This window comes from Coturnix japonica, chromosome Z, assembly GCF_001577835.2.
Source record: "Coturnix japonica isolate 7356 chromosome Z, Coturnix japonica 2.1, whole genome shotgun sequence".
In the NCBI taxonomy this organism is placed as follows: domain Eukaryota; kingdom Metazoa; phylum Chordata; class Aves; order Galliformes; family Phasianidae; genus Coturnix; species Coturnix japonica.
This window is the reverse complement of record NC_029547.1, coordinates 9442386-9467141: the sequence shown is the minus strand read 5'-3', so window position 1 is coordinate 9467141 and position 24756 is coordinate 9442386. Positions and strand designations below refer to the sequence as shown.

Below are 24756 nucleotides of genomic sequence, written 5' to 3'. Positions count from 1 at the left end.
CCGCACGAGACTATGATACTATGATACTATGATACCGGATACAGTGCTTTCCTGTTAGGTGTAGTTCTTGTCCATGTGAGCGGGGCTGCCCTACTGGACCGAGGATGAGGAGCAGCTTCCTTCCCACGGTCTTTCAGTGGAGACCCGAGAGGGTCGCCCGGGTTGGCCCTCCCCACGGCCGGCGCTGCATGAGACGGGCGGAGAGGCCGGCAGCCCCCGCCCGCCGCCGGTCCGGTTCGCTCCGCTCCTCTCGGGCGCGTGAACCCCGGCGGCTCCGAGGCGCGGGGAGGGGGGTGAACCCGTCAGCATCTCCCTTCCCCCCCGGCCCTCCTTCCTCTGCCGGCAGAAATCAGACACCGGGACGGCCCCGCGCAGCCCTTCTGGGGAGCGGCTCCGGAGTGCGGGCGGTGCCGGGAGGCCGCTCCGCCGCTGCCCGGCCATGCCGCGGCCCGGCTGAGCGCTCCCCTCCCGCACCATGCCATGCGTCCCGCCGAGATGGGCGGCGAGCGGCTCCTTCTGGATCCTCGTCCTTCACGTCCCGGCGCTGTGCGGGACGGGCGGGTCGATCTTCCCCGACGAAAGGCAAGGTCGGTGGCACGCGGGCGGAGAGAGCTCCGGAGGGAAGGAGGGATGAAGGGAGGCGGCCGGGGCGGGCTCCGCTGGTTCCCCGCCGGGCAGCCTTGCTCCGGGTTTGCTGTTTTTATGGAATTACCCAGGCAGGAGAGGCTGAAATACGCCGTGCTCCGGCCCCGCCGTGGTTCTGTCGGTGCTGTGCTGTTGCGGAGCGTGAGCTCCGGACTCTGCCCGTGTGCTGCCGGTGAGAGTTTGAATTAAACTTTTACAGGAGTAAAGCGCAGCTCTGGTTGTGCCTTCCTGTTGCTTTTTGGAAGTCACTGAGTATGTAGATAAAGGCATTGCACATCCCATGTTTCGTTCATGTTCCTCGTTAGGAACCATCTTCCTAATTAACAGTGTCATTTCTTACTACTAAACTGAAAAAGCTTACTCTTTAATTATTTCTATCACTTCTGTACTGCAGCAGCATTTATTGGTTTTAACAGGATATAGCCTAGCTTTGTTAGGGTAAGACACAGAAGTTTTGCTTTTCCAGATGAGGGGGAAAAAAAAGCAGCCAAGAATGAATCCCATACATTTGCATCTGCCAAACATTTGCAGAGTAAGGCTTATCATGAGAGGTATACCACACCCACAACTCAACAGGTACCAACTCCTTCACCCTTCATCTTCATTAGAATGAGAGGTGATGACTTCATGTTGTTCCAGAGGGGTTCAGGTTGGATATTAGGAAATACTTTGCCTCAGAACAGGTAGGTGATGGAGTCACCCTCCCTGGACATGTTCAAGAACTGTGGAGATGTGGCACTTGGGGCTTAGAGGGCATTCTGGTGATGGGCCTGTAGTTGGACTTAGTGTTCCTACCTGTCTTACCAGCCTTAATGATTCTATGATTCTGTGTACAGTGAGGACAGTGGGTTAAGGTTGAGTATTTGTATGCTAGAGAAGCCTCTCATCAAACACTCCTTGGCCATCAGGTGACTTCCACAGGTGGCTTAACTTCACCATAGCCATTCAGAGCTGCTGGACATCTAGGGTAGTGTAACTTAGGAATTCTATACTGTTTCCAGTTTAAGGAGTGTTAAGAGAAGCAGTTCCCAAGGGAAGAAAGTCATTAGCTGGAAGATGCTGCCAAGTCATCAAAGTCTTGAAAGAGTAGGAGAAAATTTTGTTTTGTGAAAGTCTTCCTGATTGAATCAACACGTGTAGTGCTGTCAGCGGATGAGTGTGAACACAGAGAAAGTCTTCTGTGTCCCTTGGAGATGTTGGAAAGAAATGGTTGTCAAATGAACTTTTTGGAAAGTGAAGAACAGCTATCCTGAAGTTAGTTTCTGTTGGATTCACTTCGACTGATCAAATACAATCACTTCATTTCTGTCCCTCAGACACGACAGGGATAGCTGCATTCGCACTTCTTAGCTGTTTATTTCCCAGGTATTTAGAAATGGATGTAGAATTAACTAAATTTTATAGACATCAAATCATAGGATTTAATAAACTTTGCATAAGGGGACAATTCAAAATGTTATTCTTTTCCTGAGGAAGACAGAGTGCAGATAGAGATAAGTGCGAAGTGTGCAAGAACTATGACTGAAACAGCATGGGTGTTATGTGTGTATGTTCACTTGGCATCCATGGGTGTGTCTGATTAGACAGGTAATGTTCTGCATGACCAAGGCCTCCCTGGGTGGCTATTTCCTGTGTGCAGAGCCTTTCTTTGGCTCATGACGTCTCCTGCCAAACATGAGCAACACTATTTCATATCCCAGAGGATCATATGGTCTGAAGGGCAGATGTGGATGGACTACAAAGATGAAGATGAGTCAATGCGAGTGATGATGCGTCACATTTTAAAGGAATGTTTTCCGAAGAACGTATTTTCCTTCTAAAATAAATTGTACATTTTCTGTTCCACGTGACAGACCATGACTGCTTTTTTCCCCTGTTTATCTGTGTACAGCACTTCTTAATATAGGCAGTACTCTGTTGTGAGTTTGAATCCACACAGGAGTAGAGTAGACAGCACTGGTTTTAAGTATTGTCAGATGTTTGTCAAGTCACAGAAATAGCAGGGTCTGTAGGGAGGGTTCCTCAAATGACTAAATCAATTCTTAGATTCTTAATGCAAGCCCTATGGACCTGGGGCTTGTCAGTCCATCAGTCTGAAATGTCCCTTGTGTGCGCTGTGGTTCCAAGGCAAAGAACTGAATGATCATATGTGTCCTGCTTAATGTGATGCTGTGGTCCTGCTTAAGGCAATGATGCAAGCCAGAATGCCCAAATGGCAGTTGTGGGAAGACAAAATATTCTCCACACTGGTGCTCTACAAGCCTAAATGGAGATCTTCTATTTCCTGGCCTGCAAATCCTAAGCAGGGTCACTTGGTGGTCCAGGCTTCCCTGGAGAACAAGGAGGGAGGAAGTCAGTGTTGAAGATTACAGCCCTTATTCTTCTGAAGTGTGTTAGGGTTTCTTCTCAGGTGTGGACTGCATGTGTGAAGTTATTCTGTCAGTTACTGCTTCCTTTTTATTGTTATCCTTTCCCAGAAGTGCAAAAAGTCATTATCAAAATTGTGTCTCCTATCTTTGTTTAAGACTCTCATCTTCTGTTTGAGAGGTTAGCCTTAGCATGGAGCTCAGCAAATTGTTCTAATATTGATAGGTTTGCCTCTGCTAACATTGATAATGATTACTTGCAGAAGTACCTTTCACCTCATCTTGTTAAACTTCATTGTGTTGTAATCTTATTCCCTGTGGTCTTTTGCAGACTTTTTAATAATTCATTTCTGTGGTTATATTATTGTATAATATTATTTCAGCCTAATTTCACTCTCCAGTGGCTAGCATTCAGACATGAGTATTGAAAGAGTGGGTGCAAGAAGTTAGATTTCTCTGCTTTGATAACCCCGTTGTCAACAGATACTTATGTATCATTTCTAGTTTTCCTGATGATGTCTAAATTGCCCTAACTTTTGCACACTAATTACTATACTGACAAAATAAGAAACTTCCTCAAATAATTTGAAGTCCAAGACCACAAGCCTTTGGTTTTGAGCAGAGCCAAACAGTTGAACCACAACAAATTAAGGTCGAGTCATCAAGCAGAGTAACACTGTCCAGTGATGGCAAACCACTAAGACTTCCTTTGGGGCTTTTATTTGATTGTTCTGGCTTTTGGCTTTTCGGCTTCTGGCTTTTATTCGATTGAACTGGGTTGAAAAGCAGGGAAATGGGAGCTTGATCTTCCAGGACACACTACTCACCCTGCTTTTGATTGCACAGTATAAGACATGGCGGAAAATACACAGAAATTTTGTAACAGCATCTGCAGGTAAGGTGTATTATTGGGTTTTTTCTCTCTTCCTGGTGCTCATTCTTCTTTTGCACTGGTATGTGATGAAGGGAGGGGGACCCCAGTGTAGCTTCAGCTGCTAAATTGTCAGGCAGCAGACACCTGCTGTGCTGTCAACAGGCTGCATAAACTCTAGTCAAGAGTGTGTGGGTTTAGTTTTCAACCTCTGATTTCCCACAGTGCTGATACCTCTGAGGTATCGAGGACCTCAGCCTTCTTATCCTCAGCGGCCACATTCCCTGCTGCATCAAGTAAAGGGTGGACATTTTCCTTGGTTCTCTTACTACTGATATATATGTAAAAGGATTTCCTATTCTCTTTTACTGTAGTGGCCAATCTAAATTTGAGTTGGTCTTTTGCCTTCCTAGCTTCTACCCAGAATACCTTAGCAACTTCCTTGTAATCTCCCAATGTAGCCTGTCCCTGCTTCCAGAGGACATAGATCCTCTTTTTCTTCCAGAGTCTCAACAATAGTTCCTGGTTCATCCATACCAGTCTTCCCTTACGGCTCACCTTACAGCATTCAGGGACAGCCTGCTCTTGTGCTTTTAATATTTCCATCTTGAGAAGTGTCCAGGCTTCCTGGACCCCTTAACCCTTATGGAGTGACTCCCAAGAGACCCCTGCAACAAGCATCCTGAACAGGTCAAAGTTCAAGAGAGCAGTTTTTCCAGTCAGTCTTCTGACATCTCCAAGAACAGAGAATGCTATAATTTCATGGTTGCTCTGCCAAGACATTCCCTAGCCTTCATATCAGTCAACAGTCCTTCACTGTTAGTGAAGAGCAGGTCTAGCAGGGCACCACCCCTGGCAGGCTCTTCTACCAGCTGCATAAGGAAGCTATCTTCCACACACTCTAGAAACCTCTTGGACTGCTTCCTCTGTGCTGTGTTATATTCTCAATATATATCAGGGAAGCTGAAGTCTCCCAAGAGAGTGAGTGCAACCCCAAGCTCTTCAACATCAAAACAATCTTCAATATAAAGGGCTACACCACCACGCTTCTTTCCTCGTCTGTTCCTTCTGAAGAGCTTGTAACCATCCATCACAGCACTCCAGTCATGAGATTGGTCCCACCATGTTTTGGTAATAGCAACTAGTTTATGGTTCACCTTATGCATCACTTCCAGCTCCTCCTGCTTGCTGCCTATGATGTGTGCATGGTGTACATGCACTTCAGCTGAGTCATCTGCCTCACCCCCAGCTCAAGCACTGTTCCCCTAGGCTCATCTCTTGTAAGCCCTGTTTCATCCCCTTCCCCTGTCATAGCTAGTTTAAAGCTCTTTCAATAAGCCCCGCTAGCTCCTGCACTAGGATTTGTTGCCCCCTTTGAGATAGGCAGGTTCCATGGATGGACAGCAGGCCAGGGGCTGAGTAAACTGTCCCATGGTCAAAGAACCCAAAGTTTCTGGTTTGACACCAGCCTCTGAGCCATTTATTCATTGCTTGTACTTTCCAGGCCTGCTCTGTGTCCCTCACTTCCCCTGAAGGTAGAACAAAAAATCACTTGAGCTCCTGCTCCTTCAACTAAACACCATGATAAATGAGATGTAATCACTTTGAATGAGTGACTGAGAAAGGAGAAATTGAAGTAACATGCATCCTCACAATTTCTTTTTTATATTCAGCCTGTGATTTCTTGGACTGAAGTCAATTATGCCAGGTTGAAGATCCTTCTTTTAGGATATGATCTCTTATGATTACATTTTACATAGTTTTATTATTTGCTTGGGACTTTTAAGGTTTAAATTAATTAAGAAAAACAAACAAAACACTACAGCAAGAAGTCAAAAACAGCTGTATTGTAACATAGCAGTGGACAAGAAAGCCAGTGATGCTTTCATCTGCTGGTTCCTGTTTCTTCTTCTAGTTCCTGATAAGGTATCCAGTCTTATCCTTTAAAATTCCTCTCACTGCGGAAGCATCTGCCAAAGCTGATGCTACTGATGTTCTTGCTATTCCTGTAGCCCACCAAACCACTTAGTAGTGTTTTCTTTTATTTTTCATAATTTGTAACCTCTGTCTCCTACTTAAGGTTTCTGAATGTGTAGAGATCATCTCCTTGATCAGAGCCTTTTGTGCTGGGTATGCAAGATACAGAGTGTCTGCTCTTGTGCCAGTAGGATGGCTTGGTAGACTGCTGTCACTCTTGAGTTTTCCTTTAAACCACATGATCTCTGAACAGGATTGCATTTACCCATTTTTCTTTGTTTTTTCCACATTCATTTCAGGGCAATTTATCAAGACACTGCAAGAATATGAAGTTGTTAATCCAGCAAGAGTAGATGAAAATGGGCATTTTGTTTCTTTTAATGTACACCATCACATCTCAAACACAAGAAAGAAGAGAGATCTCGGCAAAGAGAATGCAATATATTATAAAATTAACCACAAGGAGAAGGATCTGTTTTTCAACTTGACTATCCACATGGGATTTCTTTCCCACAACTATGTAATAGAGAGGAGACGTGGCAACCATAGTCGTGCGAAGATTGAAGTCCACTCAGGAGTTCCTTGCCACTTTATTGGCACAGTATTGCAAGCAGGTTCTGGGAGTGGAACAGCAGCAATCAGCACTTGCAACGGCTTGGTAAGTAATCATAGAATCATAGAATCACAGAATGGCCTGGGTTGAAAAGGACCACAATGATCATCAAGTTTCATGTACCTGGGATTGCCCCAACCTAATGGGTTCAGGACTAATTTTGGTGTCATTGGAACTGTGTGGAGCATTTATATATGGATGTGTGTGCTTAAAAACTAAATGAGCCTATCCAAAATTTTAGTGACACAATCCTCTAGAAGAATCAATTCAGTGTTTTGAGAGCTGTTTCTGAAGAAGAGGAACTGGAAGTCAAAAGCTGAAGCTGAGGACCCTTGGTGATTACTTTTAGCTAACTGTTTTTGTTGTTGTTGTTTTCCTTTAGTACTCAGAACATTTTTCTATGATTTGAAACAGTTTAAATATATACTTATTGTTTTGAACCTTCTAGTAGTTGGAATGCCTTTGCTGTGCACCTGGATGGCAAAGCTTTAGTTTCTTCTAAAAGGAATGTAGCTCAGGTGCACCAGTACTTCTTTACAAACCAAATCAGCAGGTTGTAGGTGGGGACAGATGGAAGAATGGCATTGCAACTTCAAAAATAGATGGTTGAGTAGATGGAAACTTAGCTAGGGCTTTAAATTCAAAACTGAATCAAATGTAGGCATCTTTCATTCAAAGGAATAGTTACAAGTCTAGAGCACAGTAGTCTGTGTCTCAAAGTGAGATATAAGGAAGTGGAATCCTTGTTTTTGTTACACTTTGTCTTTTATCAATACTGTAGCTCAGGTTTCTAGTTCAAGAGGAAGAGGCTGTATATATCTTGTGGAGGGGAACAGGAGACAAAGTGCCTGGATGTGAACAAGGTGATGTTTTGCAGTGTAAAATGGCAGATAGTGTGTGAGAGGCAAAAGGCAAAGGACACTTGGAGTATACAAGCAGAATGGAGTACTCAGGCAGTATGTGCAGCCTGCGGGTGCTTTAAAGCCTTGATCCTAGTGTGATAAATGGCAGTAGTTTAAAATGGGTAGAGCAGCACATTGACCCCTCTTGACCAATGCATCTCAGTCTGGAACAGGCTAAGGAACGATGATTCACTCTTTGGCCTGAATTCCTCACCAAGGTGAGTATCTGTAAAGTACATCTGTTCTCTGCCAACCTATTAGTATCCAAGTTAATTCCTTTCCATTGTGAAGCATGAATCTGCCAGCAGCTTTGGGAACTCAAAATATACTAGTAGTGTCTGAAGAGTAATATGAAGATGTATGGTGTAGATGAACATGGAAACTTTGGAATATCACACAGCTGAAACCAACAGTTCTGGGTATTGCCTGGAGAAGTAGACCATTACTTGGTCAATCCCAGCCAGGATGGACATCAGGAGTCTTCTTAGAAATTCTTCCAGTGGGGACCAAGTTATGAAAAGTTCCCTAAATCTCCTTATGGTTTAAGGGTCTCTAAGGTAAAGGTGGTATGAATATAAGATTAGCTTCTTTGGTTAATTTGTCCTGTGCTTTGATGAAACATCCTGGTTAGTCACCATTAGATTGATAATTTGAAAATGAAACAATAGAACTTCTCTATGCCTTCTGGAGTATTTTGTCCACAGTAAGGATTTAAAGAATGATTTCTTAAATTAAACCATAAAGTCGGCTTAATAATATGTTTCAAAATGACCATTCCATTGCAGTTACAAACTTTTTGAGGTTTACTCTGATTTGAGTTTTTTCAAAACAGTTGGCTAGAAGACAGGCTGGGGGATTTTTGACAAAGCACCTGTATCTGAAAAGTAGTCTCTCTCTCTCTTTTTTTTTTTTTTAAAAGTGAAACTTTGAAAATGCAGAATCATAAATTAATTCAGATTGCAAGTGGCCTCAGGGGAAAACCACTATAGCTTTGATGGGGGTGATTTATGAAGTTTGAAAGTCACTGAATTCTGAAGAAGTTGCAGTAGGAGTTGGGCCTGAATCTCTTAATATCAGTAAGCTCCACAAGCACAGGAATGCCATTTTTCTTGTCCTCCCCCTGATTCTTTGTAAGAGACTACATCACATGAAACCATATTAATGTTTTCTTATCAGCATTGAGAAATTGTCCTGATTTTATGATTATTGTTATGGGTATTCTGCATCATAGCATCATGTAGTGCACTGGGAGTTAAAGAATTAATGCTCCAGTTCCATGGACTGCCAATTTTCTGGGTACCTGGTTCTCAGAACAGGAGAACTACATACCCCAGGGGACTTTGTGTTTCTGTTTTCTGTTCAGAGGGAAAGATAAAACTGTTTGCAAGTCACAGCATGTGCCCCCCTTTTTTTCCCTTTTGCTCCTTATCCCTGCAATGTGTGCACTACCTAGCCACCTCACTTCAGCGTTAGAGTAAGGCCATGTGCTTTTTGGACACACTCTCACAATTGGAATTGCTCCAATTCCAATTTTATTGTATTACGTTGTGTTATCTTACATTCCAATGTAATAGTTAGTTATTTAATTTTCCTTCTCAGATCACTGCCACTGTTTTATTTTTAGGCCTATCTCTGTACCCGTTCTTCCCTTCCCACTTCCCCCTTTCCTGAGGCATGAGTCCATGGGTCCCCGTGCCCCGTTAGTCTCGGAACTGGGCCCAGATGGCCCAGAAACCATTGACTCTCATTGACAATCTCATTTTCAGGATAAAAACCTGAGGTTTATGAGCTGATTTATGGTGGCCTTCTTCCTCATGAGCTAATTTATCTCCTTTTTGCTTTTACTTTGAAATATGTTCCTACTTCCATTGTCACTGCAGTTTTGAGCATCACTCATGCAGTGATTATATAACTCTTATTTGTAACATATATCACAATCCAATTTTCTCTTGAATAAACCATGTGAATAGACTGAGCAACTATAGTTTTCAGTGGAGTTTCTGAGTCACATTAACAAGTATGAGGCCCCATCTGGAGTACTATGTCCAGGCCTGGAGTCCCCAGTGCAGAAAACATGCAGAGCTATTGGAGCGGATCTAGAGGAGGGCCACTAAGATGATCAGAAGGCTGGAACACCTCTCCTGTGATGAAAAGCTGAGGGAGCTGGGATTGTTTAGCTTGGAGAAGTCCCTAGAGTGACCGCTTTGTGATCTTCCAATACATGAAAGAAGCTTACTAGCAGGAGGGATACTAAATTTTTAGACAGGTAGATAGTGATAGGACAAGCGGGGATGGATTTAAAGGTTTAGGTTAGATGTTAGGAAGAAATTCTTCACACAGAGGCTGGTGAGTCACTGTCACAGGCTGCCCAGGGAAGTTGTGGATTTCCTCTCCCTGGAAACATTCAAGGCTGGACTTGATGGATCCTGAGCCTTCTGATCTAGTGGATGGCAACCCTGCCCATGGCAGAGGCACTGGAACTAGATGATCTTGGAGGTCCCTTTTAGCCCAAGCTGTTCTGTGATTCTATGAACTAATGATTGAGAAAGAGAAGCAATGCTTTTGAAAGGTGGGGAAAGTCTTTCCACCTGATTGCTGTCAATATGGTGCTTTTTAGCTTGGGAATCTTCAAACTTGTGGCATGTGGGAGAAGAGCAGATATGAAATCTCCTTGGTATGGGAAAGCTGGCAAGGGGAAGTAAATGGAGGAAATGTTTCAGTTCTTGTCCCACTGTAGAAATAACATTTGGACGTGTCTTGGCATGCCATATATGGTACACTTCTAATAATGCTTTGTTCCAACAATGCCTTTCAGCAAAACATCACAATGAATTTTTCCTAACACTAATGCCTTAATTCTCAGTTGTGTGTTAGTCCTTGTGTAGCAGTTCAGGTTTGTGTGAGCCTATCCTTTCAGTGGGAATGGGGGGGAACAAGGCTCAGAAGTAGAATGAATGAATCCTGAGTTCATGCACTGAGTCTTATAGAGGGGGGAAGTTAATTTTTCTCTGGTAATCCATCCTCTTCATTAGGAACAAGGCCTTCTTTTGTTCATCAATAGCTCAGTCACTGTTTATAGAATTTTTAGTTGACAGGATCATAAAGGCTTTGTTTCCTTGACACTTGTTGTCACTGGACAGTTGCTGTTGGGCATCTGGTAATGTTTAAATCTTCAAAGACTTTAAGCATTATCATTGAAATGGAAGAGCAGTGGAAGAACATTAACATGGAAATTAAAAATGATCTGTACCTTGTACCTGGTAAAGTCTTAGGCCTTGCGTGGCATTGAATAGGTCAGCAGGTTGCCTCTGTCCTGACGGACATGATTATTTACCAGAAGTGCTGCTGTTGTTTGCTGCCCAGGCAACAGCAATGCTGTACAAAGTCACGAAGTACTGTTTGCTTATTTATTCCTCCTCCTGCCTCCCCAAGATCAGCACACAGCTTTTCCTTGGTATTGGTGAGCAAGCAAACCAGACATCTTGGCTGTATAGAATTGGGTCAAATCTGCTGCTTGTGCTCAGGAATTTTATGAAGATTTTCTCCTCCTCAGTTTTTCCTTCTGTGCCCAGACACATACAGGAGAGTCATCTGTGAACTCTTCTTGACGGCTGTGTGACAGCTTTTCTTTGTATGGCAGCTGGTGGGAGATGTACTAAGTGGGTCCTCTCTCTGCAGATTGGTGTGTGCCCTGATGTTTTCAGCAAGCTTTTCATTGAAAAGCAGAATGTTGTTGATTTTTGCTCATGTCTTATTGTGGTATAGCACCACTGTATGAGGCCTGAAAGCAAACTCTAGCACTAACAGAGTGCCAACTTTTTTCTTAATCTTGTCCATTCATCAATATCATTTTCTCTTTCAGTCTTGCTTCAACTTTAAAACTCAGCATGATCGCTGTCTAAGGAGGCTTTTCTACTTAGCATGCGATACCTTTGCCATGTTGATCAGCAGAGTATCATCTTTGTCCCATGTTGAACTGTTCTGAGCAGATACCACAACAGTATTGCACTGACAGTGTATTCTGTGAGATTAGTTTGATACCACTAGTCTATACTTTCCACTCTTGTGGATGTAGAAAGCTTGCACCAGGTTGACAGATTTTGCAAAGGTAGCATTTTCCTTAGGGAAGATTAGGAGGTAAAGAAATCCCTAGAACATTTAAATAACATTTTGTTTTAAAGTAATAGACAAAAGCATCTAACCACCTCTACATCTTCCAGTTTGTGAGGTTTGTTTGTTGTGAAGAATGTGCTTATTAATCTATTAAAGGGAGCTCTACAGCCTTGCAAAACACCTTTTGAGCAAATTTAGTTTCTTTAGCCCAGAAAACGTCAATGTCTTTCTATTCCGTTGTAGTACACTTGTGGGTGATAAAACTGTTTCTCCTAAAGATCAAGTGGATTTTGATCTTCACAAGTGGATAGTGTTTTGGTAGTACAGAAGTACACCTTGGGAAAGATCACATTTCATTTCTCCTTAAGTTTCTCTTATGGCCATATGAAATTTGATTGAGCGCTGTCCCATCACATGGAAAAGTACTGACCCATAACGTATTTGAAAAAACATGGAGTTTTGGTGGCTAATGGTAATGAATTGAAGCATATTACAGCTGTGCTACCTCAACAAGGAAGCTCAGTTCTTGTAAAGAGTGTCCTTCGAGGTTAGTACACGAGTGTTTTTCCAGGGGTCTCTTCCCCTTATCTCATTACTTTTGCTTTCTTTAAGGGCATTTGTCACTTCTTTCTTTGCTGTTCTCCATCCTTATAGTACTTGGTGAATGGTGGATGTGGTGGGAAGTGTGGCAGGTGAAATCTCTACAGCATCCTCTTCTGCCTTGTCCACACACTGGAGCTAAAATGTATGAATGAGGAGTCTGGAGAATGCCAGGCATGATAGTGATCTGCCTACCTTTTGGTTTTTTTGGTTTTTTTTTTTCCCTCTGGGGGCTGGGAATTCCTCCATGCCTAAATATAATGAAGTTTTCCGAAGTCTGAATGTTGCAACCTGGCTTGTTCTGTCATGTGTGAAGGGGGAAAGACCTACTCGGTAACTCCCTAAATCCCTTAAATATCTACTGTACATTTCTTATCTTGGAACAGTCTGTAAGCAGAAAGAAATCACACAGTAAATCCAGTGTTCCCTGGGCATCTGTCCTGTGTCATGGTTTGTTTTCCACCCTTTTGTATGTAATAATAATATCTGGGTTTTCTCCTTGCTTGGCTTATGTTGCAGGTTTTTGTTTTTGTCATTTGTTTATTAATTTTTTCTATGAAAAACATTAAAAAGCAGACTGTGTTGTGGGTGCTGCTTGCTTTCTTTAAACAGATAAATAATTCAAATTTTCAATGGCATTTACTTCAGTACTTCAACATCATTCCCTTTCTTTGTCTTTGAAATCCAGCTTTATCCATCTGCCAGCTCCCTTCCCCCCACTCTTTTGTCCGCAAAAATACTCTAATTGACAGGTCAAATGAATCTCATCCGTGATCTCAATACATGAGAATCCAGCTGTGTCGGTGGCTCCTGGTCTTGGCCTTGTCACCTTTGACCAGTATGATGTTGCTAGCCTGGAAACTGGGTTTGGCTGCTGCTCTTACAGTGTTGTGACATATCAGTGAGTCTGTCATTGACTGATTAGGTACAGATTAGTTGCTAGTAGCTGGTTTGAATGGAGTACCCAGGATTAGACTGCCTTGCTCCTTCAAGATGTCCATCTTCTGTATTTTCAGAAAAAAAGTTATTTATTGTATAGTTTTAAGAAATCTTATTATCTTATTTAACTCTGTGACTACTTGCTAAGTGATTTAGAATATCATTATAAAACTGAGCTTTCCGAACATGTTTCTGGTTTCCATGAGTCTTTTTAATGAATTGTGTGTGTATTTCTGTGGTTTTGTGTTCTTTTATTTTTTTCCCTGGAAGTCTCCACTCATGATTTCATGCGTGGTGTTCCTAATAAAAAGCTTATAATTCACTTAGAGGAAGCTGTGGGTGTGTGACTTCAGACTACAGGTTCATAACCTAGCAGTAAAAAATATACTTAATGCCTTTTCTGGTTGATTTTGTAATACTATGAGGTTTGTAAAATTATCTGTTTTGTGGTATCTTTGCAAGATTTTTTTTTTTTTTTTTTTGCCAAACTCAGCCTGATCTGAAAGAGAAACTGAGGAATCATATACTAAGCTCTTGCAAATTGTGCTGGGACAGATAGGATTTTTTGATAAATGAAATGGCTGATGAACATACACTGGTTGGCCAGTGACTGAGCAGAACTGTGACTTGCTGCTGAGGATGGTGCAGTGCTACCCATGGCCCAGCTGGCAGTGACGGGAGCTGGAAGAAGAGATTCAAGAGAGACTAGAGAAAACAGGTTTAAGAGGGGGAACTGGTGCAAGTGAGAAGCAAATCTATGGAGAAACCAGGATTTGATTGCTCTTGCTATCTGTATAATCTTTTTAAATCCATTTTCATGATGCTGAAAGGAAGCTTTTGGATTAACAGAGTTGCTTTCCTTGGTTGCCATATGAACAATGTGCTGTACCTGCTGCCCATCATAGCATATACATTGTATGTAATCACAGATGATGAGCACAAGGGGAAGAACTCATGCTTTCCTACATACACTGTGATGCATATAATGTGGCATTAATAAGGACAAATCTCACCAATCGTATGCCCTTTTATTTCCTAGTTGTTCAAAAGAAAAGCAGAAGTAACATGAGAAGTTTGTCTTGCTCCTGTTCTGAGCAGATAGACAATGGCAGTAGGTTAGGTGATAAACAGCAGTGGGAGTTATAAACAAAAGAGCAAAATACACCATCTCCACTGCTTATGTTTAGAGGGTAGATGACTACTGTTACTTACAGTTACTTACAGTGCAGCTCTATGAGCTTGGCTTCTGCTGAAGATCAGACCCTGCCTCCTCAGTTCGTCTGCTGGAAATGAGCAGTTGCAGACCCTGAGCTGAGTCAGTAAAAGGGGCTATTATATGTATATTACACATATGTAATGCTTTTGCATTAGGAAGACTTCAGCGATGTTGTATGTATTGGTTATTATTGTGTCATGCCCAAATATATTGGGTATCTCTAGAAGCTGAGGACTTCCCCAATCCATTTTTAAATTGAAACAGATTTCAAGTAGCCACTAATTTAGGATGGGATAATTATGTGCTCTATGTACACACTGGCTCCCTACCATGCTCTGGTTAGAGACTGATTTGAAATTGCAAGCTTCTAAAATAACTAATTAAGTAATAATACTAATCTGGTCGTGTTGTCTAAGCAATGGCTATGTTTAAATACATCAATTGTTTTCCAAGTTGTTCTGATGGCAAACAGACTGCTTAGGCTTTTGTCTGCCTGTAAACGCTAACAGGAGACCTAAATATCTTGTATGCTTATGCAAATATGTATGTATATATTCATATTTTAAATATATATGTTCATCTTTGCTTTTGTTTTCAGCTTTCATCAGACTTGTTATGAAATTTCTTGCATGTTTTCTCTGTTGAATCTCTTCAACAGCTTCATCTTTCAGATACTTTCTTGGGCTTCCTTGCACACTTAAAACAATTTAGATGTAACTTTTCTTGTTTTTTACCAAGCTTTCTCTCAGCTTCCATTTAATGCCTTATGAAATTACTGTCTTACAGGAGAGAATGAACAATCAAACATTGATTACAGTGGCTGTGACTGTAAAAAAAAAAAAAAACAAAACACAAAAAAACAACCACCCTTTTGTTTTCAGGTGATTCTGAAAACCTAATATTTCTATTTTGGTAGCTGTTAAGCAGCTGTATACAAGCAGCTCTTGCTATGAAGATGTCAGCTTGGGCTCATGTTTATCCAGAGCAGCAGGCAGGTCAGAGCCTATCTCTTAACATGCACAGATGAGATTGTTTCTCTGCTGCCTTTGTCCCTTCACCATGCCGTAATATTCCACTTTTCATCAACCTGTAGTGAAATCCTACCTTTGTGCTCTGCCTTCTTGGTGAATTGTCACCAATTAAATGAATGCTCACCACCTCCTGGGCAGCTATGTCTGTAACTTGTTACCTGTAGTTAAAGGAGTATTCAGAGACTAAAATGTGAGCTGCTGCTTGTCTTTGTATAGATTGTGTTTCTGAGCTCAACTTATCAGAGTGTTTGTTATAGATTTCTTTCCAGTCAGCAGATTCCTATCCCAGGAGACATTTAAATGAAAAGGAAAGGCAAGATAGAGCTATATTATATCCTGTGTAACAGGTTCTAGTTTTTAATCCAAAATTTAAATGCAAGGAAAGTTGCCATGAAGAGGGAGATCTGCCTTTGGTTCCCTTGCAGCATCGTTACATGGCCATATCTCTGGAGCTTAATGGAACTTAATAGTACAAGCAGATATTTTTTTTTCATTCTTGTTACCTGTGGTTTATGCCTTCATTTTCTATTCTCCCAGATATTCTCTGAGTCTGACTTTATTAAAGAAATGAATCAAGATCTGGCCAGGTCCGCTGTCTTTATGATTAGATCAGATCAAGCGAATAGTGGATTAGGTATTAGGGGACAAAGCTTGTTTGCTTTTGGAAAAAGCAATTTCTAAGTAATTTATTTTCCTCTTGCAGCAATTCCTTTGTTAGAAATTAACATGTTTCTACATTTGCAAGAGGAAATATAAATAATTTGTTTTACTATAAATACAAGCCCACCAGGAGGATTTGTGTAGCAGAAATAATACTAGACATAGTTTTTAACTGTTACTGAACTGTTACACTGCAGTTCATAGATACCATTTGAGAGGAGTCTCTGCCAAAGAATAGACTATCAGTAAACACTTGTAGTAACTTCAAATAACTACATATAGTTTGCAGAGTTTCGTCACCGAACATAACAAGACTTTTTAACCCAACTCTGCTTTTCCTACATGCCCACATCATATAACTTCAAGTGGAAATTCAGTTAGATCTAAAACTAAGACTTTATGTTGGATTTTGTCTCTCAGTTCAGCTTTGGAAACCATTACTAAATGAAAACTAAGATATCCACTGTGTTTTGGACTTATGAAAACTACTGGAAAATTCTCCCAGCTGGTTCATTATATTCTTTTAGATGACCCCAGTCTGCACTGTTTTGGAGTGGAAGGGGTAGGAACTGACAGAAAAAAAAATCTACAGCTTTAAAGTGCTTGGAATTCAGAAATATAACAACAAATGGTTATTCTGAACTCAAAACCTTCATTAATCAGTTCCTGAATGAGTGCCTGTTACTTTTGGGCTGTATTTAAGGGCAGACAAATTAAAAGAAATAGATGATCCTTCTTATTTCCATCTCTAATGTGGAAGAACAAATTATATTGCAGTGGTCCTGAGCAAATGTTTCCATGATGTTTTGAGTATTAAACTGAATTGTTGCTTATGGTTTGTACAACTGCGTGTAGTTCCAAAACTTTTTACATTTTTGTTTTCCCCTCAGGTCCTTCAAATGAAAAAACAAAACTTAGTTAGGCTGTCCTTTTCAAGATTTTCACTTGCTTGTAATGACATATTTTAGTACACCAGAAGGTCATCAGTCTTACATCATAGGTGTCCCTAGACACTTTAGTAAGCAGTGCTGGACCCTTTTTTGTGCAGGCTATGAGTACAATACTAGGCTGTAAGTTTTCAAATAGTGACATGAAGTTGGGCATAGAAAAGGCAGGTGAGGAATGTGTAAGAAAGCCAGAGGGTTGAGCAAGCACCTGCAGACATCACATGCCTGGCTCTTGCAGTGCACTCATGCATGAGAGGACTGCATTTTTTCCATAATGTGACTTTTTTTTTTTCCTTTTCTTTTTAAAATATCTTTTCTATAGCACAATTGCTATAAAAAAAAAGAATCGCATCTAGAGGAGTGCAGTATGATGGCAGGTGGCTGACAGACTAAGTGGGTTATGGTATAATGTGGAGCAGGATGTAGAATAAAACCAATGAATCCCAGCAGTGTGCCTCACAGAGGACACAGAGGGTATCTCTGGGATGAACAGGTTTCTCTATGTTGTTCCTTCAGGAAAGAGAAAATCGAATGTCTTGGAAGAGAAGAGCTCCAAACTTGACTCACGGACATTCACAGTGAATCCTGCCTACTGATGCATAGGGGAGATATCTTGTATGTAGTGCCTGTTTATCACTGCAATTAGAGTGATAATGACTTCACTTCATACTCAGTGGCTTTGTACTGAAGTGCCATATACAAAGGAGGAAAACATGAATGAAATAAAACGTTTCCTTGTAGCATCACTGAAATGTTTTCTTCTCCTCCTGCCTTGCCAGCTGTGCAGTACGGCATATTGTACCAGCTGCCAAAGTAAAATTACCCATGTGGTTGCTGCATTTCATCTGCGCTATGCTCTAGCTACTACTACTTTCATCTGTGGCCCTATACCATCAAGGAAAATTATCTATACATTTTATCCATACAGGTATTAAGCATATAATATTTGCCCCTCCCAGTCTTTCTTCTGTGTTAAAGCACACAAAACAAACAGGAAGAGGAAACTGTGCTTGTCTTAATGAGGCACTGTAATTTCATATATCTATTATTTTTGAATAGGAAAGAATTTTATGTTTCTGAATCTGCTGTGTGATTGTTTTTTGCTTTTGTTTTTTCTTTTTTTTTTTTTTCACAGTGGACTGTCAGATGTCATTCTGCTAGGTTAAAAAACATTTTTATACCATGTCAAGTAACATAATAAAGTACTCAATTTAATGCTGGGACTCTTTAGATCTGTTAAAATTACATGCAGTAGTTGGTATCTGTGAACTTGTACTGCAGCTTATGGTCCTGATTTTTGTTTCTGTAGATCCATTCTATTATGGGTGCATATGATTTTCAAAAGGGAAAGTGCTTGATAGTGACGAAGGTCTGAAAGGAAGTAGTTAGAGAGATAGATATGTGAAAAGTACGGAGCTTTGTTAAATAATTTTTTTGAAATAAAAATTTTTTTAGAATAAAAATAAGTGAATGGAAAACTGAATTTTTTTTTCTTGTAAATGCAGTGATTGTTGGTAAGGAAGGAATTAAAATTAACACTGGCAAGATGGCAGGAAAAATGGTCTAAGCAAAAACTGTCTTGAACAAAAACTTGTTGAAGGTACAGAAATTGAGAGTTTTTTTAGAGTTTTCAGAATCAGGAAGTATTCCTATGATTTTTCTTTTAAAGTGTGTGTGTGGCTGAGAGTAAAAGAAATGGCTGGAGGAGATGAGGCTGTAACAGGGAAGCTCTGTTGCTTAATGAGTAATTATATCTCACCAGCTGTGAGGCACGATCTGTCACTTAAATTGATCTTGAAAGATGGGTAAATGTGAGACAGTCAGGATGGCGATATAGAAAACAGATCAAATGTGCAATTGGTGGAGAAAAAGTTGACTTTGTATGTGCTGAGAATGTGGTCTTTGATTGAGGAAGTGTCTGTATGGAAGTGTGTCATTTCATCCTTGCATATTTCTTACAGCCTTCTTATATGAGCATACATGTCTGAAGGGCTCTGTGCTGTAATCCATGTCTAGCCATTCTTGTGTTCCCGCAGCATTAGGTATTTGCCAGCTTTTCATGAAGTCAGAGTATTGTTGCAACATATCTTTTTGATGATTTAGAAGCTCTCATCTTCAGTTTTGAATTGCGTGTTGCATAGATGACAGCACCCGGCTGCCATGAGGTTTGAGGTTTTCTTCTGAAAACAGTCTTTCTGGCTCTGCTACCCATATGATATCTGGATGGTTCTTATTTTGGTTCTTTGTCCTCTGAGGACCTCAGATTTTCATCTGTGTTTAAGTCCTGGCTGTGTCCATGATGATAACAGAATATTTGAACTGCATTGTCTACATATTTTTTGAGCAGCCTTCTTCATTTTCCTAATAACTACCAACTGATTTTAAATTGTCCATTTAGAGTTGCTTACTACTTTGACAGCTTTTGATATGTCTTTATGTAGTCTAAATAAAATAAAGCCTGGTAGCAGGTATTTGACCAAAAAAAATGACGGGAATATTTAATGTTTCTTGCATGACAACCCACAGAGAAACCACTGTTATTTCTTCTAAGTAGGATTTCAGTCCCAACAGCCAGAAAAAGAATAAGTTAGAGCAGTACGGGCTTCTTCTCACACAGAGAAGTGCGTGGTTCTTTTCTTCCTAGCAAAGCCACAGGTAGAGTATGCCACTTGTTTATCCAATTAAGTGTTCTCTATCAACTGAGGAAATGGATTTCACTTAGCTTTCAAGAAGCATTCAGAAGTCTGAGAATAGTAGTAATTCAGAAGAAAGATGCCAAGGAGAGCAATAGAACTTAAACATCCATTATCACTCCTAGAGGCAATCCAGATCTAAGGAGGGAATGAAACTGAGTGTAAATTAGCTGTGACTAACTAAAAGCCCCTGCCTGCATTAATTATTATTGTCTTCCAAGAAAAGAGCTGAAAGGGTATTGAGAGACTAAACATACTGACTTCTTACCCAGGTGAACTTTTAGGTTATCAAATTTGTGTTGCAACAGTGCTCAGAGTGTTTTGCTTTTCATTAGAATGAAAGGTGATCTCCAACCCAGTACCATTATCTTTTTGGCTGTTCTTCTACAGGGAAGATCCCAGAGCAGATTTTGACATAGATTTTTCATGGAATGCATGTGAATGTTGTTTAATATGGTGCTTGCTCCAATTAAATTGATTATTGTAACACTTCTCAAGAAAAACACACTGTACGGACCTTGAATGGCAGGTATATTAATATGTAAACCAACCACCTTGTTTATGTTCCACTTCCTTATAGAGACAAAGGTTCGCAAAACTTAGTTATATTTTTCACTCTTGGATAAGTGTTCTGTGTGTTTTCTCTATTCTGAAGATTTTCTGTTTTTTACAGATGATCATAGATAAGAAAAACAGAGGAAAAATATGTCCAGTGTTTTATTTAGAACAGAACAGACATCACCACTTGAAGAAAGAGGAGGGAGAATGAATTGGATGTACCATATTCTATTTTACTGTTTTCTAGGTATCTGCATTTGGCAGTTCTTGGAAATGGTAGGGTGAGAGGTTTTGGTCTGAGTCAGTCCTGCTCTTTTATGTGAGATTTAGTTTATCTGATGGAGAACTGGAAGCTGGATCTGCTGATTCAGGATTTCCTTTCGAGATTTGTTTCTAGCAAAGCTAGAGTATTGGTTTGGGTGCTCAGAGCAGAGAGTTTTGTGAGGATTGATTCACAGACTCTTGGAACAAGCAGGCTGACGTTCCTGGGAAGACCTGGAAAACAGACAAAAAGTAAACAAGCTTTGAAGTAAGAGTAAAATCAATTAGTTGACTGTGGAAGATGATTAAGCATACTTGAACCAATGAGGGTGGGATTTTGAGAAGGCAAGACATGGCCTGTTGGCTCTGCTCTTATATCTAATGATAAACATTTTATGTCCTTTACAAGTGACCTTCATTCACTTCATCGTTATCATTTTTTAAGGTCGTGAAAGCCAAAGTGAGCGTAACTCTCTAAGGCACAGTGTGACTGTGTTTGGTATGAGTCCAGGTAATGGCACATATTTAAATAAAAAGAACAAGCACTTTTCCAAAATACAGCCAAAATACAACTCAAAATACTTCTGAACCAACAGAGACACCTTATGTGAGCTAAATTAACATACTCAAGGTTTAAATGCAGGGAGACAGGAGAGAGTAAAGGAGAGAAAGAATATAAAGGAGAAAGAAAAACCAGGGGGAGGGAAGGAAAAAGAGGACTGTTGTTTATGTAGGTGATTACCGGGAAGATCTTGGCAGCCATATAGTTTGTAAAGTTGTCTGGGATCTGTTATACACCCTGCACTGACTCAGTTTCTGTATATATGTTGAAAGGAGAGAGAGCCAAGAACTATTCTTCCAGGGTTTGTGTCAGGGAGCACTTAGCAGCAGTATGCATCAGGAGAATCTGCTTGCGAGTGGCTTTATTTGGGAACAGAGTTAACTAGGGAGAACACGGCAAAACCTTAAAAACTGCATAACAGCTTTTAAAACAGTAGCAAAATAACTAAAAGTTGCTCTGCTTTCTATCAGAGTGATAGCATAGTTCTCTGATACCTTCAGTCACAGGCAGCAAGATATGGGTACCACAGCATTGCTGCTGTGGCACATGGCAGAGCACTAGCCTCTCTCTGGCTGTTCTTTCAGAAAAAATTCTTGGCAAAAAGACTCTTGAAACTGACTTTGTTTGGGCAGCTCTGTCTGCCTTCCCATCTGGGAAATTCTGTTCCCTCGTATTACATGTTTCTCTGTTGATGACAAGTGATAGGTAGCAAGGGAAAATGATACACATCCTGAAAACAGGCTTCACATGAGAGCGTCTCTGTATGATCACTCTAGGTCTGCTCAAATGTTATTCTGTTCTGATCAGACTTCTCAACTTCTCTGCTTCAGGAGGCTGAAAGTGTCCAGCTCACAGAAACAGAAGAAAACACATCAGTGCTTTGGCATGTGAAGGGTGCAGTGCTCATGGCAGTGTGTGTGTTGGCATTTGGTGCTGTAAAATGGAGGAGGCAAGTATGAGCTCCAGATAGGACATAGAAAGATTTTTATAACCTCTTTCACTGTTGCATTCTGAAATGAACTGCCATACTTCCAACTGGAACAAATACATTTCACACGTGCCTGCTGTGGAGCGCAGGCCCTGGGGAGCAGTGATGGTGTGGTGCACTCTGATGTGTGTGACCAGAGCTACATAAAGGCAGTGTCTGCATGTACTGGTATTCTGGACTGAGTGCAGAGAGTTTCTGGTTTGTTCAAGCAGGAAGCACTAAAGATGTCTGTGGTAATTTTACTTAAAAATATCAAGCAAGAAGAAGGTCCTCCTAATGTTTTCCATGTAGTCCAGTCACAGTGTACTGACCATTGTGTTCTATATCCATTAGCAATGTGCATTAAAATATGCGATGCCTAAAGTAAATTAAGATCTGTCTTGAAGAAACTTTGCCACAACATTGTTTTGTCTCTTCTTTGGTGATGTACTGTGAGTGCAATCCTGTAATGCAGTGCCAACTTCACTGGGTGTGACTGTCATCTGCCATACAGTGCTGTGTGTGGTACAGCTCAGCTCGTTTGTTCATTGCTTCCTCTGACTTCTGTTACTCCCTCTGGCCACTGCTTCCTGCTGTGACTGACCACTTGTGGGGCCTCTCCAGACTGAAAACCAAGAGAGTGATGGTTTTTGGAGCCATGTTGAGGCATCCTTCCATCAGTGCCATCTTTCTTCTCTTCAACAAAGTGCTGCAGTACAGCCCTTGTGTGGTGTCAGAAGTGTTCAGTTGTAGGAGAAGGCTTATTGAGGGTAGAAGTCTCATACATTGCAGGAGTGTTAGTCTAAATACAGCCTCTGAATGTAATAAAGAAATAAGCTCAAATTACTGCCTATCATCTTTTGTTGATATCTACCTGAGAGATATATTTGTCTGCAAGAGCACGGTAACCCAAGGTGCTGCCGAGAATATCCTGAAACTCACTGACTCCTTGTCCAAAAGGCTTAATTGTACTACAGCTTTTTGTACTATCGCGTGTCTTTTTGGTGTTGGTTTCATGAAGGATTCAAATTCTCTGCTTTATGTTGCTGAAACAAGATGTCTCTTACTCTATTTCATTATGTGATCACAGTGCATTGGAGTTGCAGATAGATAAGCCTGGGCATCCTGTACTTGCATGGTAAATTTTGTAACATGAGTCACATTAGCTTTTTGAATTTGGAGAGTTACTTTCTGAAGAGGTTTCCAAGGCTGTAAAGGCTCTTGGGGACACCTTTCCCTTTAAGAAGTTGCTGGGAAAGTATGTCTGGCAGTAAACTATTTACTTTCTGGCTGGGATTCTGTTATGTATGGCTTGCATTATGTTTAGTCAGACAGCATACATGCTGCTGATTCTGTAGTCTCTGCTTTTTTTTTTTCCTTCTTTTTTTTCCTTTTGAAATATGAGTTTGTGTGAAATGTGAGTTTGTGCTCCAGGGGTCACGCTAAGAAAAGGGAGGGGTGAAGATGATGCTGATGACAAGAAATTCTAATTGTTTTGCTCTGTGAGTGTTGGGCAACATCACAGAAAATACACTTGTAGCGCTTCCAGATCTGTCTTGTGCAGAAACCTGAGACAAAGACCATCTCTGGTTTCCTGTATTGCTATAACATCAAAGAGCGAAATGCGCTATCTCTGTTTTCTGCAGTAGCATAAACTTAATGGCTGCCTTGTAACACAGTTCTTCATTTTCTATTATGCATCATTAGAGCAAAGATTTACCCAGAAGGGTAGTTTCATGCTGTTGTTACAGTAGGAAAAGAGACAGTAGTCCCGGTTGATTTACTCAGTGGTTTCTTAATCATTAACTGTGCCAGATTTCCCCCCACCATCTGTAAAGTGTGTGGAACTGCTCATACTGGAGCCAAGAAGGGACGCAGGGCTCAGAGATGGAAACAGAGTTGTGATAGTTACAGCAAGGTGAGCAGGTCTAGCAGGTGTACATGATCACTGAAGCCCTTGCTACTTTTTCTTTGCTATCTCTATGAACAGAAGCCAGTCTTCAGTCAAATCAGCCTTAGCCCTTCTGGCTCCCAAAACATCCCAGCTTACTCCTCTGCCTGATGCAATGGTGTTGTCCTCTCTGCTCTTAGCATCTTCCAGGAAATGTGTTCCCCTTTTGATGTCCCCTATCTCGTTAACCAATACATGAGATGATCAAATATGTTGTGAAGTTATTTAAAATGGAAAGCTGTGAAATACAAATTAGAAGTAGAGCTTAAAATGCAAAGTGTTTGCATTTGCACATGACTTACTATGTACAAGGGCTATTTAAGCAGTAGTACAGCAGCAGTTTGGCATAGTGTCTCCAGGGGGATTTGGAGTATGAGAACAGCAGAGATGTTTGTCAGAAGGAAAACAACACATCCTGAACCATAAAAGCTCATAAGGATATTTGCAAAAGGCAGGCACAGCTAAGGAACAAATTCTACTTTTTGCTTGTAATGAGTAGCTCCTGACTGACTGAACTGCTTCAAAGTTCTTAAAGGGAGGGTGTGATCATTTTATTTTTTCTAGCACAATGCCAGATTGTAGAAGCTGAGAGGTTTCTTGGCATGGGTGGACTTTGGGCAGACTTTTAGAGAAGCCACAATTCTCGTTTGCTGGCCAACTCCCTTACCCTCCAATCTGGTCAGATAATGGGACCTGATGGGGAGCAGAGTGCTGCCTGGAGGATGAAAGGAAGGATGGCACAACCGGCTTCAGAAGTTGCACTGTTGTTTCCTGCATTCTTTGCTGTTAATTTACCATTTGGTAACAGGAATTAGCAGACTGAACTCAGATTAAGATGGTTGAATTGAAAGTTGGAACAGTTGAACATCTCACAGCATTTATCT

General features: G+C 41.0%; 1 protein-coding gene across 1 annotated transcript in view; it reads left to right on the top strand.

Annotated features, from left to right (window-relative positions):
- Positions 1-252: 252 nt before the first annotated feature.
- The window catches only part of ADAMTS12 (ADAM metallopeptidase with thrombospondin type 1 motif 12), a 149001-nt gene continuing 124497 nt past the window's right edge, over positions 253-24756 (top strand). The window contains exons 1-2 of the mRNA XM_015848413.2: positions 253-587; positions 6159-6517. Of these exons, the coding sequence (XP_015703899.1) occupies positions 476-587; positions 6159-6517 (471 nt within the window). The 5' untranslated portion in view covers positions 253-475. The remainder of the gene's footprint in view (positions 588-6158; positions 6518-24756) is intronic.